The sequence below is a fragment of the Manihot esculenta genome, chromosome 10 (assembly GCF_001659605.2).
Source record: "Manihot esculenta cultivar AM560-2 chromosome 10, M.esculenta_v8, whole genome shotgun sequence".
NCBI lineage: Eukaryota > Viridiplantae > Streptophyta > Magnoliopsida > Malpighiales > Euphorbiaceae > Manihot > Manihot esculenta.
In genome coordinates this window covers 29,298,276-29,313,911 of record NC_035170.2, presented here as the reverse complement: position 1 = coordinate 29,313,911, position 15,636 = coordinate 29,298,276, and the positions used below count along the sequence as shown (strand labels likewise).

The 15,636-nt window shown below is 41.2% G+C and overlaps 2 protein-coding genes across 2 annotated transcripts; one reads left to right on the top strand and one right to left on the bottom strand.

Moving 5' to 3' along the window:
- Positions 1–6,784: 6,784 nt before the first annotated feature.
- LOC110624321 (ankyrin repeat-containing protein BDA1) lies at positions 6,785–9,014 on the bottom strand. The gene is made up of 3 exons (XM_021769420.2): positions 8,521–9,014; positions 7,808–7,994; positions 6,785–7,731 (listed from the first exon to the last, which is right to left on the bottom strand). The coding sequence occupies exons 1-3, from the start codon at positions 8,889–8,891 to the stop codon at positions 6,949–6,951; spliced, it is 1,341 nt and encodes a 446-aa protein (XP_021625112.1). The 5' UTR covers positions 8,892–9,014; the 3' UTR covers positions 6,785–6,948.
- Positions 9,015–10,693: 1,679 nt separating this feature from the next.
- Positions 10,694–15,150, top strand: LOC122724842 (MAP7 domain-containing protein 1-like). The gene is made up of 6 exons (XM_043960731.1): positions 10,694–10,920; positions 13,105–13,163; positions 13,251–14,164; positions 14,224–14,349; positions 14,419–14,956; positions 15,011–15,150. The coding sequence occupies exons 1-6, from the start codon at positions 10,694–10,696 to the stop codon at positions 15,148–15,150; spliced, it is 2,004 nt and encodes a 667-aa protein (XP_043816666.1).
- The last annotated feature ends 486 nt before the right edge of the window (positions 15,151–15,636 follow it).

The following is a 15,636-nucleotide window of genomic DNA, read 5'->3' as shown; positions in this document are numbered from 1 at the left end:
TTTGACTGATCTAGTCTAAATGAAAGAGAAGTGATAGGGAAAGGGGATTGACGATCGGAGAAAATAGAGAATAAAATTAGTTATTTAAATTTAAGCAATACTGAAATTAGATAATATACTAAATAACTAAAAAATATAGCTAATTGAAATTAGCAAATTAAATTTAGGAACTGACGACTTTATTTAGAAATTGCAATAGAAGTGACAGTCTAATGTGCTCTGTATTGTGATTACACTGAGATATACTACCATAATGACTCAGTGCCTTTTAAATAGATATTTCAAAGGCACTAATAAAATATCAATAGCATAAATGAGAAGATATTACTACTATAGTGAACGTGTCTTGACTCAATAATAGATAAGAAAATGGACCCTAAAAAAATCTGAACAGAAAACAACTAATAAAGACTAAATCAGACTAACGTTAACCATGTGCTAATTTTAAATCAATATTTAACACACCCCCAGCTTGATTCAAAATTGCACACCCCAAGTTGATTTCTGAAATAGACATGCTTATCTTGAGAAAGTGACTTTATGAAAATATCTGCCACTTGATCATTTGTACTGTAATATTGTAATGAAATCACTCCCTATGCTACAAGATCACGAATAAAGTAAACTCGAATGTCTATATGCTTTGTTCTTCCATGAAAAGCTGAATTTTTAGACATTGCAATTGCTGCTTTATTGTCATAATAAATCTCAGTTGCTCCATCTTGTTCTTGCCATAAATCCGCAAGAATTCTTCTTAGCCAAATTTCTTGATATACTGATGCAGTTACAACTACATATTCTGCTTCTGATGAAGACAAGGTTGTTGTACTTTATTTTTTAAAACTCCAGCAAATAGCTACTGACCCAAGCTTGAACATATAACCTGTAACAGCCCGGAAACCGAACTGTTACCGGCACTAGGATCCAGATCGGCTTAAGGCCGCCTAGACCCGTAGTAAGCCTACTGTGAACTCTGTGTACCTGTGAAATCCCATACATGATCATACATTCTCTGTAAAAATTTCAAACTTTTCTTTCTCCACGGCTTAACCTGTGCATACTCTATCTCTATACTGTAAAGACTTGCCAGAGCTCTCATCTTAGCTCAAGGCAGCTCAAACTCTTACTACGTTAAGCCGGGCTTTTCATACATAAAACATAAACATTTACTTTAAAGGATCATGTACAACTCAAAGGGATAACAACACTTATACATCAAGCACCATCTATACATTACATTATCTCTTTACATTTACATTTCCATTCTAACTATTACATACTTCTCTTTACATTCTTCCTGTACCCTCTTTACTCTTCTCTGAACTCAGAACCTGCAAAACTGGGGTTAAGGGAGAGGGATGAGCTTCTATAGCCCAGTGAGCAGGAACTATATAAAACACCATTAAAAACATATGCCATCATGGAATGCATCAAAACACAGACATTTCACAACACAGATGGACTGATCCACAAATTCCCTTAGCTCTATGCCCGGCCCTATTATGGGCACCACAGGACTTCGTACTTGTTGTCCCTTGAGGCAACCCAAGAGGGGGGGTGAATTGGGTTTATAAAAAATTTAATGGCAAAGACAAGAAATTAGAAGAGAATAGGGAAGAGAAAAATCAACACAATGATTTATAGAGGTTCAGCTATCCAAGCCTACGTCCTCTCCTCAAGGTCCACTTGAGAGTTCAACTCCACTATCAAATCTTCTTTGGGTGAAGATCAAAACCCTTACAATCTTAGAGCAAGCCTTTGCTCTTTACAAATCTCCTTTTTCACTCAAGAGCAATTCTTTGCTCAATGTCACACTCACAACAATAGAATCTCTCAACAACCTTTACTCACTCAGAAAAGCCAACCAATTACAACTCAAAATAAGCTTTCAAGAAATCAATGCTTTGGCTTAAGGTTTTGAGAGAGAGAGAATGAAAAATGCTGTAATCTCAATAAATATTTGCTTAGATGGTTGTTGTAACCTCACAACAACAAAAACAAGTTGTATTTATAGTCCTATCATAAATATGGCCGTTGGGGGTGCATTAAATGCAAATAAAGCCGTTTATGTTCAGAAATAACCGTTACACCGTGTTCAGAAAAATTCAGGTTCGGCGGCCTAAGCTTAGAGTTCGGCGGCCGAACCATTTGGGGCGAAGAAACTATTCCATTAAAACTGAACTTTCGGCGGCCTAAACCCAAGGTTCGGCGGCCGAACATGGTGGACTTTCGTTTCTGTTCCTCACTTTTGGAAGCCAAACTTCAGGCTTCGGAGGCAGAACCAAAGCATACTTTCGGCGGCCGAAAGTTAAATGTTCGGCGGCCAAAAGTGTGGGACTTTCGTCTCTGTCCCTCACTTTCGGAAGCCGAAGGTTACATTTTGGGGGCTGGTTGAAAAACCCACTTTCGGCGGCCGAAAGTCAATGTTCGGCGGCCGAACATATGGGACTTTCGTTTCTGTCCCTGACTTTCGGAAGCCGAAGGTTGAGTTTAGGGGGCAAAAATCCCTTTCTTTAAAACTTTGAAAAATCATAACTTAGGCTGTAAAAATCCTTTTTTCAAACCGTTTGAACTTTTGCAACCTATATTTTTAGATCTTTCATATTGATGAAAAATAATTTCAAAATCAGTTCTTTTGGAAAATTTCATTTTAGTCCCTGAAAGTCAAGTACTTCAAAAAATTGGCCATATTTAAAAAACTTTTAGAGATGAAAGAAACCTTGAGCCATCACAATCAATTACTTGAAATTCACAATGAATAGAATGACAAGCATAATAAATAAATTATTTTATGATCCCTTTCTTGTAGTATGCTTCCAAAGTTGGCACTTTTCGCAATATCATTTGTTTCAATAGGGGACCTGCAAGCTCAATACAAACACTCTTGGAAATAATTAGTAGCACACCAATTATTTATTAATCATCAAAATAAGGATTAGGATATTTAGGTCCAACAGTACTCAATGCCCGGCCTTTCTAGAGGCACCACAGGACTTCGTGACTCAGAGCTATTGCCCGGCCTTTCTAGAGGCACCACAGGACTTCGTGACTCAGAGGGCTAATGAATCATCCTATGTCCATCCACTATCATCTATCACAGCAATGCAATGCGTCATCTTCGTGAATACTAATGCAACAACCTAACATCACATGGCATTTATGATGCATGTCCTATGCTCATACCATTATTATCCTAATGCAACACCCTAATATCTCATGGCATTTATGATGCGTGTCTCATGCTCATACCTTTATCATCTTTAAACATCATTTTAAAACATGCATAGTTAGTCCCACTCACCTCTGGTTGACTTTGGACTGACTCTTGCAGGTTCTGTAGCAGTGCTCACTGCTGATCTCCCTGGTCTCTCTGGTCCGTTCCTACACAATTGGACTCAGATGAGGAACCAAACTAACTCCATAATATCTCTAGAAACTCCCCCAAAAACCCTTTAAGAGACCTTAGAACTATCACATAAAACATGCAAAAGCATGCTGAACAGGGCACTTTCGGCGGCAGGTTCGGCGGCAGGTTCGGCGGCCGAAACTCCCCTCCAGAGACGAAACTCGCCTACTTTCGGCGGCCGAACCTCTACTTTCGGCGGCCGAAAGTCACTTACTCTCCTTCGGGTGCACCTTCGGCGCCCGAAAGTCTCGTCCAGAGACGAAACTCAACCTTCGGCGGCACTTTCAGCGGCCGAACCTTGCCTCCAGAGACGAAAGTCCAAACTTTCGGAGGCAAGCTTTGGCAGCCGAAACTACCTCCACAAGGGGTTCGGCGGCCGAAACTCTACTTTCAGCGGCCGAACCTGGCTTATGCTCGTTGGGCAAAAGCCTGCTCTGCTTCATGCAAAGCTTCCCAAACTCCTCTCAACATGCACACACAACTCCTCAACATGCATATACACTTGTACATGCTCAAAGGGGTCCAAAACTAGCCTATAACCCCAACAAACACATCAAACAACACTTAAAACATGCTTAACACATCAATCATCAAAAACCTCCTATAAACCTAATCATGCATACTACCCCATAAACTTTCATAAAACCTTTAAAAATCATGTTAAAAACCTAGGATCTATCCCTTACCTCTTGGAAAACTTGAGGTTGGAGGACTCTAACGTGGAGTTGTGAAGAAATTCACTCTTCTAGCTCCAAGCTCCAAAACTCACTCTTTTTGCTCAAAACTTCAAAATAACCATAAAACCTTTTAAACTCATGGGAGATTTGAAGAAAAACTCAAAAATCTTCAAAGTCAACGTGGGAAGGGTTTTGCTCACCTTTGGCTGCTGGTGGGAGGAGAAATATCCTCCTCTCACCGACCCTCGGGCCTTTTATAGGTGGCTGGCCAGACCACCTTCGGCAGCCGAACGTGAAGCCGAAACCATGCAAGGTTCGGCGGCCGAAAGTGACCTTCGGCGGCCGAACATTAGCATTTCTCCCTTATTATTTCTCTTTCAAAAACTTACTTTCTCTAACCCTTAAAACCTTTATACTCATTTAAAACATACTTAAAACTCTTTAAAACACATGTATCACCCTTTTAGAGGATTCCGACACCCGAGATTCCACCGGACTACAGGAATTCCGATGCCAGACTCTAGCCAGGTATTACATAACCTGAGGTACTTCTTCTGTCCTCCAAATATCCAGTCCAATCACTGTCACTAAAACCAGATAGTCTAAAATCTGCAGCTTTATATACCACAACCCAAAATCAACAATACCAGCTATATAACATATGACTCTTTTTGCAGCTCCAAGATAATACTTTGAAGGATAGTGCATGAACCTGAAAATTACTCCAACTGAAAAGGCAATATCAGGTCTTGTATGCATCAAGTAAATTAGGCCACCAACCATACTTCTAAAATAGCTTGCATTAGCTAGTTCAGTTCCATCATCAATCTGCAACTTCTCATTTAAATTCATGGGGTAGTTGCAATTTTACAATTCAACATATTAAATCTCTTAAGCAAATCAATTGCATATTTCATTTGAGACACAAAAATTCTATATTCAATTTGTTTGACTTTCAATCCAAGGAAATAATGTAACAACTCCAAATCTGACATTTCAAACTTTTTATCCATGCACAACTTGAACTCATTAATTAGAGAAGAATAACCTATATATATCATATCATCAATATAAAGGCACACAATAAGAAGATTTTTTATACCTTGTCTCTTTAAGTAGAGTGTAGATTCATTCTTATTTCGTTCAAAATCATTCTACAGAAACTGCAGGATACGTGAGGGCAGCTGGTGATGCATGCAATTAGCAGAAATAAACTGATTAAAAACAAGGAATAGGGAGTGTAGAGGATGATTGAAACTGAGGGATGAGTAGGTGGCCTAATGCATAGACAACGTTTATTGACTAAAAAGACATTGCATTTTATAATGATTTGGGCAGGTGCCAGGTGGATAAATTTTCATAAACTTTTGTCTTTTTTACTTTACTATAGTGGCTAGACATTTCCGAGATGCAGATTGATGAATGATAAGATATATAAATCAAGTGATCGACTTTTGTCTTTCCTTGCACCTTCCTACTTCAATCTGCTTTTTCTCTCCGATTTTCTATTTTCTGGTTATGGATTTCACAATCATAGCATGATAATAAAAGGATCTGTTGCGTAGCCTGTCTAATTTTTCTTTTCCTAAAAAATATTAGGATTTTATTCGGATAAAAGGGAGTACAGCCCATAATAAACATACCAAAACCCTAGACCCAGCCATGCCCAAAAAGAATATGACAACTACAGGTTACTAAAACTCACAAGAAAAAAAGTCCCAAGAGACAACCAAATCCTAGCACCCCAGATCCATCTTGACTCGATCTAATCCAGCTGAAAGTAGACCACACCGCCGCTATCTCCGGAGAAGGACGTCAACCATCATTGTTGTCAGTACCAAACAAAAAGGAAAAAACTCTCTATAATAGTTGTGAAGGCCGTACAATGTTTAAAGAAGCATAGGAGAGGAAGAGAACCCACAAACCATCAACTTTGAATGCACGAACAGTCGGAGAAATGTGGTCGATAGCTGACAGAAGCACATGCAGAAATGAATCAAGACGTACAGAAGGAGGTCGGTTCTAAGAGAGAGGAGACGTCCTCAATCGCACCACCTTCTCACTGTCGGAGTCAAGGGAGAAAAACCCCTTAAAAACAGATATGCAAAAGAAGAAATAAAGGTATTCCGTTGAGTCGCCGCCCAACCAGTTCTTCATCGGCCCTCCCATGAAAACCCAGAAGGGGAAGATCTCAAAATCTATAAAACAAAGCAAAAACACAAAAAGAATAGAACCCAAAGAAACAATAGCCAAAATAGTCTCCAATGGGCCGCTGCCAATAATCCAAATAACAAAAGTAAAAAACTATCTACATCTCTCTGGGAGAGAAGCGAACCTACAGCCGGGCGAAAAGTGGATTCCTTTCATCTAAAGGACAGGGGAAACCTCCAATTGAGTCAAACAACCAACAAGACCTGAACTAATAGAGGCCAGAAACCTCAACGGAAGGTAAACTCTCTCCTCAAATGGGAGAGAGAGTCAAGTGCCTGTATTAGTTTAGCGATTGAAGTTATATGACTAGCTTGATAAACTTAGGGATCCGACTTTACCCCTGAATTAAATTCGTGAGTGCTTTTGAAGATATTCATTAACATTGAAAAGGGTCGAATACAAACCAAAGGTTTCCCGTTAAAGCTCTGAAATTTAATTCAATAGAAGGATATCCGGCTCCCTAAATTCATACAAATTAAAGGGAAATTTGAAAAAACAATAAAGAAGCAATGAAGAGATGTGATCGAAGAAAGCACCTTCAGGCCAAGATCGAGTCCACGCTCTCTTTTTCATGGAGTGCCTTTCATTGCATAAAGCTCAAAGGTTGCAATTAATAGAAATTATCTCTTAGCAAAAAAAAAAAAAAAAAAAACTTTAAAAACATAAACTCGATATTAATTTAGAAATACATCCATAGATCTTCTGAAACAGCCAGATCAAAAAGGAAGCAAAATGTATCAAAATAATAAAGCATAATAAAAAATAAATTATAGTGGGAATTATCAACAATGTTTTCTCTGCTAAAGTCCAACCATTTTCTCCCAGCCTCATGTTTGATGCCGCCGCAAAGAAATATGTCTGTGATATATATAGGATTGCGATGCACATGATAATTACTAGGAAAACTCCTAAAATCTTATTTTTAAAAGGAATTCCACTAAACATCAGCATAATAATAATAAGAGAGAGCATCAAAGAAACAGTGTTGCAATACCAGAAATTTGTTTCTGACCCCTGAAGGAGATCACCAATATAAGAAGGAGCTGAAGCTGTAGTTGCATTCTGGTCTTTATTAAATTGGGGTGGGTTTACCCCAGCTTGAAAAGCTATAGTTGCTGTTAGAGTAGCTGCTATCAGAATATTGCCTCGTGCCTCTTCGAATCTCTTGCCGACTTTCTTTAAGTAATTATTCCACCATTTACAGGTTCTGGCAGCTAGGCCTCTCTTTCTTTGTACTGTTGATGATCGAACTTTACTATTGCGCTCTTCGTTCCTCTGAGCATGGCATGCTTCAGCTTCTAGAAGAATGATCTTTATTTCCAGGCCTTTTGAGTCCATTGGACTGTGCTCTAGAGCATCCAGTGCTGTGAATCCATTCTTGTTCAAGGTATTTGCATTTTCTTTGATGCTAGTCTCCAAAAGTAAGTATTTTGTAATCTGTATAAGCGAAAAAGATCATCACTTTTGGGTCTATTTTCCCAGTTAATATGGCTAGCAGTGACGATCAACAAACCTGCACATGTTTGAGGATGGCTGCAAGGTGCAAAATGGTATTGCCATTATCATCCGCGGCACTGACAAATTCATCATCTCGTACCGTTTCCACCAACAATTTCAAAGCCTCCAACCGATTATATTTAACACATAAGTGCAAGATTGTCTCTCCATTATCCATCTTCTCTCTTATTGACTCAGGATTCCTTTACAACTGCAACTCTTGTCCGATATTTAACAAATTATTTCAAAAGAATCATAAAAATATTTTGAAATAAGTTATAGATTTTAAGTTTGAAAAAAAATATTTTTTTTCACTTTAAAATTATTTTAATCTTTATCCTAACTAAACTAGATTATTTATTTGATTTTGTGGATATCTTAAATCTTTATCTTAACTGAATAATATTTTTATCTTATATTGTGGATTTAAATAATGTTAAGCACTATAAATAGCAGTGCATTTATGTTATTCTGGATCACACACAAAAACTAAATACTTCTCTTTTTTCTCTACTTCTCTATTGCTTCTTCTCTATTTCTGGGTAATTAATAATTGATGCTGTTCTTGCTCCTGGGTTACTTGTAATTCAGAAGACTTGTTGAATCGCAGCCGTAGGCGAATTATCGACAGTGATTATTATCACGCCTCAAGCAATATTCTGCTCATATTTAATTTATTTTCTATATCTTTTTTAACCATTTTCCAACAACTCTTCCTTTCATGGTAGCCAAGTGAAGTGGGATTCTTCCATCTTGATATCACGTGCCCAGCAAGCATCAGGATTCACAGTTACCAACTCTTTAACAATATGGGAGTAGCCTTCTGCAGAAGCCAAGTGAAGAGGCAAGCGGCAAAGAGAGTCTAACTCCTCGGCTAGTTTGGGCTTCAGATTGAGGAGTGCTTGAGCAAACTGAAGGTGACCTCGCATGGCTGCAATGTGTAAGGGAGTTTCATGAAAGGAAGAAACAGTGACTCTATCAAGAATGAGCTCATCTTGTTGAAGCAATGCATCTAATTCAGCTACATCCCCTCTCAGTGATACTTGATAAATGGTGAGCTGGTCATGCTCGATTGAGTTGTTGAGGTTCTCTATAGACATCCTAATATGCAGAAGGCGGTGGTGATGAGGGCTTTTGGTTAGAGGGCCTTTGCTTCTTTATGAAATTAATGACGGTGGTAATATATACAGAGAGTTGATGACCAATGTGGCCAATATTTGTCACCTATTAACTTCCATATATTTTCATATTATAAATTAAAATTGATATATTTTATCAATAACAGCGTAAATTTCATGTAACTTCTCATAAATTTATCGTGTATTCTTTTAAATTAGAAAAATAAAATCAAAACGTAATTTGATTGACCAAACGTGTCACTTCAAAGTCAACAAGTGCCGTGCTAGACAAGCCAACAGGACTCTTCCACGAAAATGATATCTAAATCGAAGTCGTCGCCTAGTTGGTCCGTAGAAACTTCAAGGAAAGAAACCCAAAACTTGCTATCTAGGCATGTTGCTACCTGACACTCTTCTTCTTCTCTTCGCCTCAACTTTGCCCTTGTCCACAATCAGCCGGCTTCCGTTTCTCTACCACAAATTTATATTTTTTTACATACATTGGGTCTACGATTTCCTATAATATCAGCCATGTTCGTTTGACTAGCAAGAAGTACTGTTGAAGAATAATAATAATTTTTTATTATTTTAATTTAACATTTAATCCTTCTATATCATTAAATAATAATGAGTTATTATAGATAATTATGTAGTTATTTTAAATTGGAGTTATATATCTTTGGATTTGCAAAATATTTATGATAATATTTGATGATCTGAGATCCAATAGAATAGGGTTTTACAAGGGTTTCTGTATTGAATCCCCAGACATACACTTTCAGAGGAGGGGACTCCCCTTTTATACATTGTCTCGCTTATTGGTGACGTGTAAAGGCCTCTCCATGATTGGGACACGCGTCTCTGACACACAGATTCGGGTGTACGAGGGTATCAGCCGCCTGCTTTATGCGTAACGGCCTCTGATTCTCCCATGCGTACGTCCGTGCAGATCTGCCAGGTTGTCTGAATTTGTCTCTATATACTAGACTGGGCCAATGGGCGGGCCGGACGCTGAGCCCAAGAGAAGAAGGCTTGCTGGGCGCGGGCTGGGCCGACCTGAATAGGAGAGCAGGGTGGAGCCCGGCCTTGAGGAGGCACGGGCCAGGCTTGACTCAAGTGTGTGGGCCTCCACTTGATGGGCTTTTGGCTGTGGCCGAGGCCTTGGTCCGGGGTGAAGAAATCCAGCGGTCATCAATTGCCCCTTCACCTTCTTGGCAGTTATTGCTCCAACTGCCGAGGGGGTGAACATCAAGAACCATTATGACCGCGTCTGTTCATGTTCAGATGCCTTTATAACATCCTTTCATCTTTCTGTTATCGCGCAGTTTTTGAATCTTGTCTGTCTTTTCCCTTTCGGGCTTTTCTTTATTCTCCGCGTTCTCTGCCATCTTTGCTTTCACGTCATCGTTGTCCGGACATGCTTTTTCTTTCCTTTTCCATGAATAGCTTTTAAAGCTCCTGACATCGTAGGCTGGGAGTCTGGTACAACCTTAACCTGCACAAAAATTCAAACTTTCGGATATATATTAGCGTTACCTCTTCTTTGTTCCCAGGCACTCTGTTGGAGCGAGGGAATTTTTTCTTCCGACATTTCTGCCAAGGCTCGGATTTTACGTCTGTGGAGGATCTGTCAATCGCCTCCTTCAAGCGAATAGAAGTAAACTTGGGATTTTATTATTTGATTACCCCAGAGGTTTGTTTCAATTCTGCCTTCATTGTCTTGACAAAAGGTTATTCTGGCTTATCTCTATTTTAGAAGCTTTTTTGCAGTACCTGAAACAAAAATGGGTCAGTTTAGTCCTCCCGGGAATTTGGTATTACCTGTAGGGGGTTTGACTGTTGCTTCGGAGGCTGTCCTGGTAAGGCGGTCGATGGGCGGAATCATTCGGCAAGTTGCTGGAACTACCTCGCCCAGGTCTTCTGGCCGACCTCCCCCCCTGTTGTCTTCTTTTGGTATAAATGGAGGTGGCGAAAGTGCTCGGCTCATTGTTCCCTTTGGTGTGAAGTACCAGTATTATTATTCCCTTTAATGTGAAGTACCAGTATTATGCGAGACTGAGATCTGCTGCACTCAGTCAAGCTTCTACTGGTTCTTGTTGCCCGAAGACTTATGTTTTTTATGCGTGATATTCGAACAGCTCATAATATCTGAGCTTGTTCGGATGTACCGTGAATCACATTTGGGCAACAGAATACCGGCCTGCAGGAGAACAGTAAGAAATGCTTATGGGAATCAACTTGTTCAGTTCTCCTATAATAACGAGACAGAGCTCGGCCTTTCCTCCGGACTCCCACTTTGGCTTTTCTGCCAAACTCACATATCGAGCTGCGAGAGTTCCTCCGAACTGAAGACTAGAATATTGAGGTCGGTGACAACGATGTGATCGTAGATGATAAAGTGTCCTGTAAATCTTTTAAGGATAGTCTTCCATTCTGTAATGTAGGTCCGGACATGTAATTCCTTTAAGGATAGTCTTCCATTCTGTAATATTCTTTTCCTTTAATGAAATTCTTATTTTTGTTCGTGCTTGAGCTCTTCTTTCTTTGTCATGGATGAAGTACTGAGATTGCCTTCTTCGTAGCTTCAGCTGACTAAACTTTGTTTTACTTTATCCGGACTGGCCGTACTCGTGAACTCTTGCTCTTAGTTAATGAACCGGACTCCGGACCTAGCCCACTGGGAGGCCAGTTTGCCTTTCCGAGCTGGGTTAACCGTTCTGCTTTTAATGTGCTGACCTTTGAATCTCAAGTCGGCTGAGTTTTTGAGCTGCGTTTTCCGAGCCTGACTGACCGATCTGTGAGCTCTACTTTTCCCGGGCTAGAATACCGACCTTTGAGTTCGGTCTCTTCTTGGATTTTGAGCCTCCTTAGCCAGCTGAGCTCTCAGGTTATATATTCCGAGCTGGACTATCCGAACTGTGCACCCGGTCTCAGTATACTTTTTCTGGAGTGGCGGCCTGTGGGCTCTACTTTTCCCGAGCTTGAATACCGACCTTTGAGTTCGGTCTCTACTTGGGTTTTGAGTTCTCAACTTTGTACGGCTCCGAGGTGCCTTATTTGCTTTTTTCTGATCTCGTAATCCCTGTTTAATAACAGCAAGTAAAAAACTTACAACTTTTTAAGTGATAAGCAGGTCTGACCTTTAGTCGTGCCCCTATTTGCTTGTACTCTTGAGTCTTCTCACGACTTGTACTTTTAAATTGCTCTGGTGGGTTGGGCTTGTGCTATGCAGGCGATAAATGGGCTTTCGAATGATGGGCTGTTGTTGTGGACCTGGCCTTTGGTGGACGTGGAGAAACCCAGCGGTCATCTTTTTGCCCCTTTACCTTCTCTCCGGTTATTACCTAACCGTTGAGAGGGTAAACTTCGAGAGTAATTAATGATCGCGCCGCTCCAGGACAAAACTGTTCAGATCCACGTTCCGTCTCATTATTGCCTTTTCATTTCGAATTCCTTCTGTTTTCTGAAGAAAACTAATTCTCTTCTGCTCTCTGTCTTCCTGCAACTTCTTCTGCCTTTTTTACCCCATAGTTTTCTCAGGTACGCTTTTCTGCTCTTCCATGGCGATTTTAGAACTTCCTGATGTTGTTAACATTGAGTCCCACATTACCCCTTCAAACATAACTAAATACATTTGTCGGAGGCTTTTAGATACTCCTCTGTATCTGATTCGAGTGCCTCTTCAAAATGAGAGGATAGTCCTTCCTTATCCTCCCCCTCCGGGTTTGGTGGATCCCCAAGAGGATCGTAGTATAGTGTTTTTCTTGAAACAGAGAGAGTTTGGTCTACCACTTCCCTTTACCCCTTTCTTTGTTGAGGTTTTTGATTACTTCATGGTAACTCCTCGGATGTTATCCCCGAATTCCATTTTGTTCATGTCTTGTTTCGAGTCTATCTGCCTGAGTTGGGGTTTTACACCCACGGCCTGCTTGTTCGTTACCTTTTTCCGCTTGGTAAAGGCAGTTCAAAACTTCTATTACTTTTCCCCCCTTAGGGGGTTATCTCTTCTCACGGGCTACAAGGATTCCATAAAGGGATGGGTAGAGAATTTCCTTGTGGCAGAGCTAAAATCAGATTCTGCCCGTACATGGGAAGTGGATCTGAGTTGGGGAGAGGTTTATCCGGGTTGCAACGACCTACCCGATTTGAGTATTATTGAGCAAGTGGGGTTGCTCCGACTGACTTCCGTTGATAGGAAGTATGACGTCGAGAAGTGTTTGTACGTGTCCAATCGTAGGGATGTCCGGGCCATGGGTATAGCACTTCGTCCAGTTATTATGTTTCTTCTTTGCTCGTAGTATCAGTATGTATGCTAACTTTCACGATTTTGTGTTTTTGTAGCTTCCGAAGTTAAAATGGACAAAATCAATTTTCCCAAAAACTTTGTCCTATCTCGGGACAATATTCATGCAATCTACGACGCCTTTTCAGCTGGTCGTTCAGTATCTGAGGCTGCTGCGGAAGTGGTTCAAGCTACTTCTTCCAAGAAGGTTAGCCGACCTCCCGCCCAGGCTTCCCCTCAAGCTTCAAAGCCGAGCTCTCGTAGTACCAAGTCGAGTTCTCGCAGTACTGGCACCAAGACGAGCTCAACTTCGAGGCCTGCTGAGGGGTCCAGGTCTGCTCCAACTTTCTCAGAGGTCGTGAAGGAGACCCCTTTAGCTGTTGTGGAGCAGACCCAAAGTGCTGATCAAGTAGAGCAGGGTGCTGCCCACTCTCCTGAAAGGGTATCCGGGGGAAAGTCTAAGTCCCCTGTGAATAAAAACCAGGAGGCCTCTGGGACAGGGCAGGAGATTGTCCTTATAGAGGATCCAAGTCCGGAGGTTCTTACCCAAGATGCCTCTGCCCCTGTGAGGACCGAACCTGAAGGCTTTGAGGGCGTTCCTCCGAAGACCGGGGACAAGCGCCCAGCCCCTTCCGGAGAATCTGCCCCGTCTCCTGCTCGGAAGAAGTCCAGATCTGCCACAGGATCTTCCCCGGCTCTTCCTCCCATTGGGAAAGGGAAAGGTGTTGCTGCCGAGCCTCCGTTGCCTTCTTTTGGCAACGTTCTGAAAGCGTCGGACATTACCTCTGAATCTCCTGCCAATGCTGTTGCTGACCTTCTCAGAGAACAGATGTTCGGTGGGGTTACACATGCTTCGGATCCTCGTCTGATTGCCCTGACTGGTCTCTTGGCCAGTTCCACTAAGGAGCAAGCATCTTTTCGATCCCGCTCTCATGAGGAGCTCGGATCTTTGATCAGGGAGATGCTTCTGATGGTGAGTCATTCCTCCCCCTTTTTTTTTTTTTTTTTTTGACGGTTGCTTTTTTATGTTAGGTGACGGGCCTCTTCATGGAGGTGGATGCTCGTAATCGTTCCCTCCGGGAGTCTGTAGACCGCCGGATTGAAGAGGCACGTCTGGAAGAGAATATATCTGCAACCAATGACGCGAGAGGCAATCTGGTAGCTGCTCGGGAGCAGATCCAGTCCCTCCAGGTGGAATTGCATTCTGCGCTGGAGGCCCTCAAAAAGGCTGAGGAGAAAGAAGCTGAGGCAGCAAAGCGTACCTCGTTTTTAGAAGATGAGCTGTCTCGGACTCGCAATGTTCTCAAAGAGTCTGGTGAGAGGGCAGCTCCCTTGGAGATTCGCTGCGAAGAAGTTTTGAAGCAGTTGTCTTCTATGATGGAGGCCCTTCGAGAGAGGGACGAGGCTGTGAGCCAAAAGGCTGAAGCCCAGCGCCAATATGATGCCTTAAAGGCAGATTTTGAAGGACTTCAGACTCGTCTGAAGGAAGTGGAATCTCAAAGAGAGACGGCCCTAGCTCGGGTACAGGTCCTTGAGCAGGAGTTGAGCACAAGTTCTGATCGTATCAGAGATCTGGCTTCTTCGGCTGAAAAATTCAAATTTCATTACAATCAACTTAGCCAGGAAGTCAGGGCTTTGGAACGTAAGTGTTTAGCCTTGTTCGAGGTAATAAAGCATTCTGAAAGCAAGGCTCAGCTGGTACGTGAGCAATGTATAGCGGAGTACCAGGAGTCTGCTGAGATGAAGGTTAAAATTGAACAGGCCTGTGAAGTTCATCTTCAGGACTACAAAGACTCTTCTGAGTTTAAGGAATTTGTAGCTGAGGCCTGTGAAGCGCATCTTGATAGATATTTAGCTTCTGATGAAATGAAGTCGACTATTGTCAATAAAGCCCTTCGTTATTACTCATCCGGCTATAATCGTGGTTTAAGAGAAGCTAGGCAGGCTCCTGATACCTGATAAGCGGTTGTCGAAGCCGTAAAAAATAAACCTATTATCAATCAACAAATAAATTTGCAGATAGTGGCAATAGGGTCGAATCCACAGGGAATTGATACTTACTTATTTTCCTAGTCAAGACCAAGTAAATAAATAGACAATAAAAGTAAATTGGGGGGTTTTGGAGGTGATGACTAAACTAGCAATAAAGTAAAGCAGATAATTAATTGAAGGAAATTCAATAATGAGAAAGGCCTAGTTGAAGAGTTGGATCCACTTTAGTTATTGGGATTGATCATTGACACTTATATTCTTTTATTTGACTCAATAAATTAGTTATGGAGGTGGAAGACGCTTCTCACCTACCATATCCCTCCTTAAGTATAAGTTAATTAGGGAACGTCCTCTAATTAACCACTAATCAACAAGTTGCCAAGGAACGTCCTTGGGCCTTAGGCATCTAACAACTGTTAATTGCATTAAGAAATAGAGAGACCTAATTCTAGC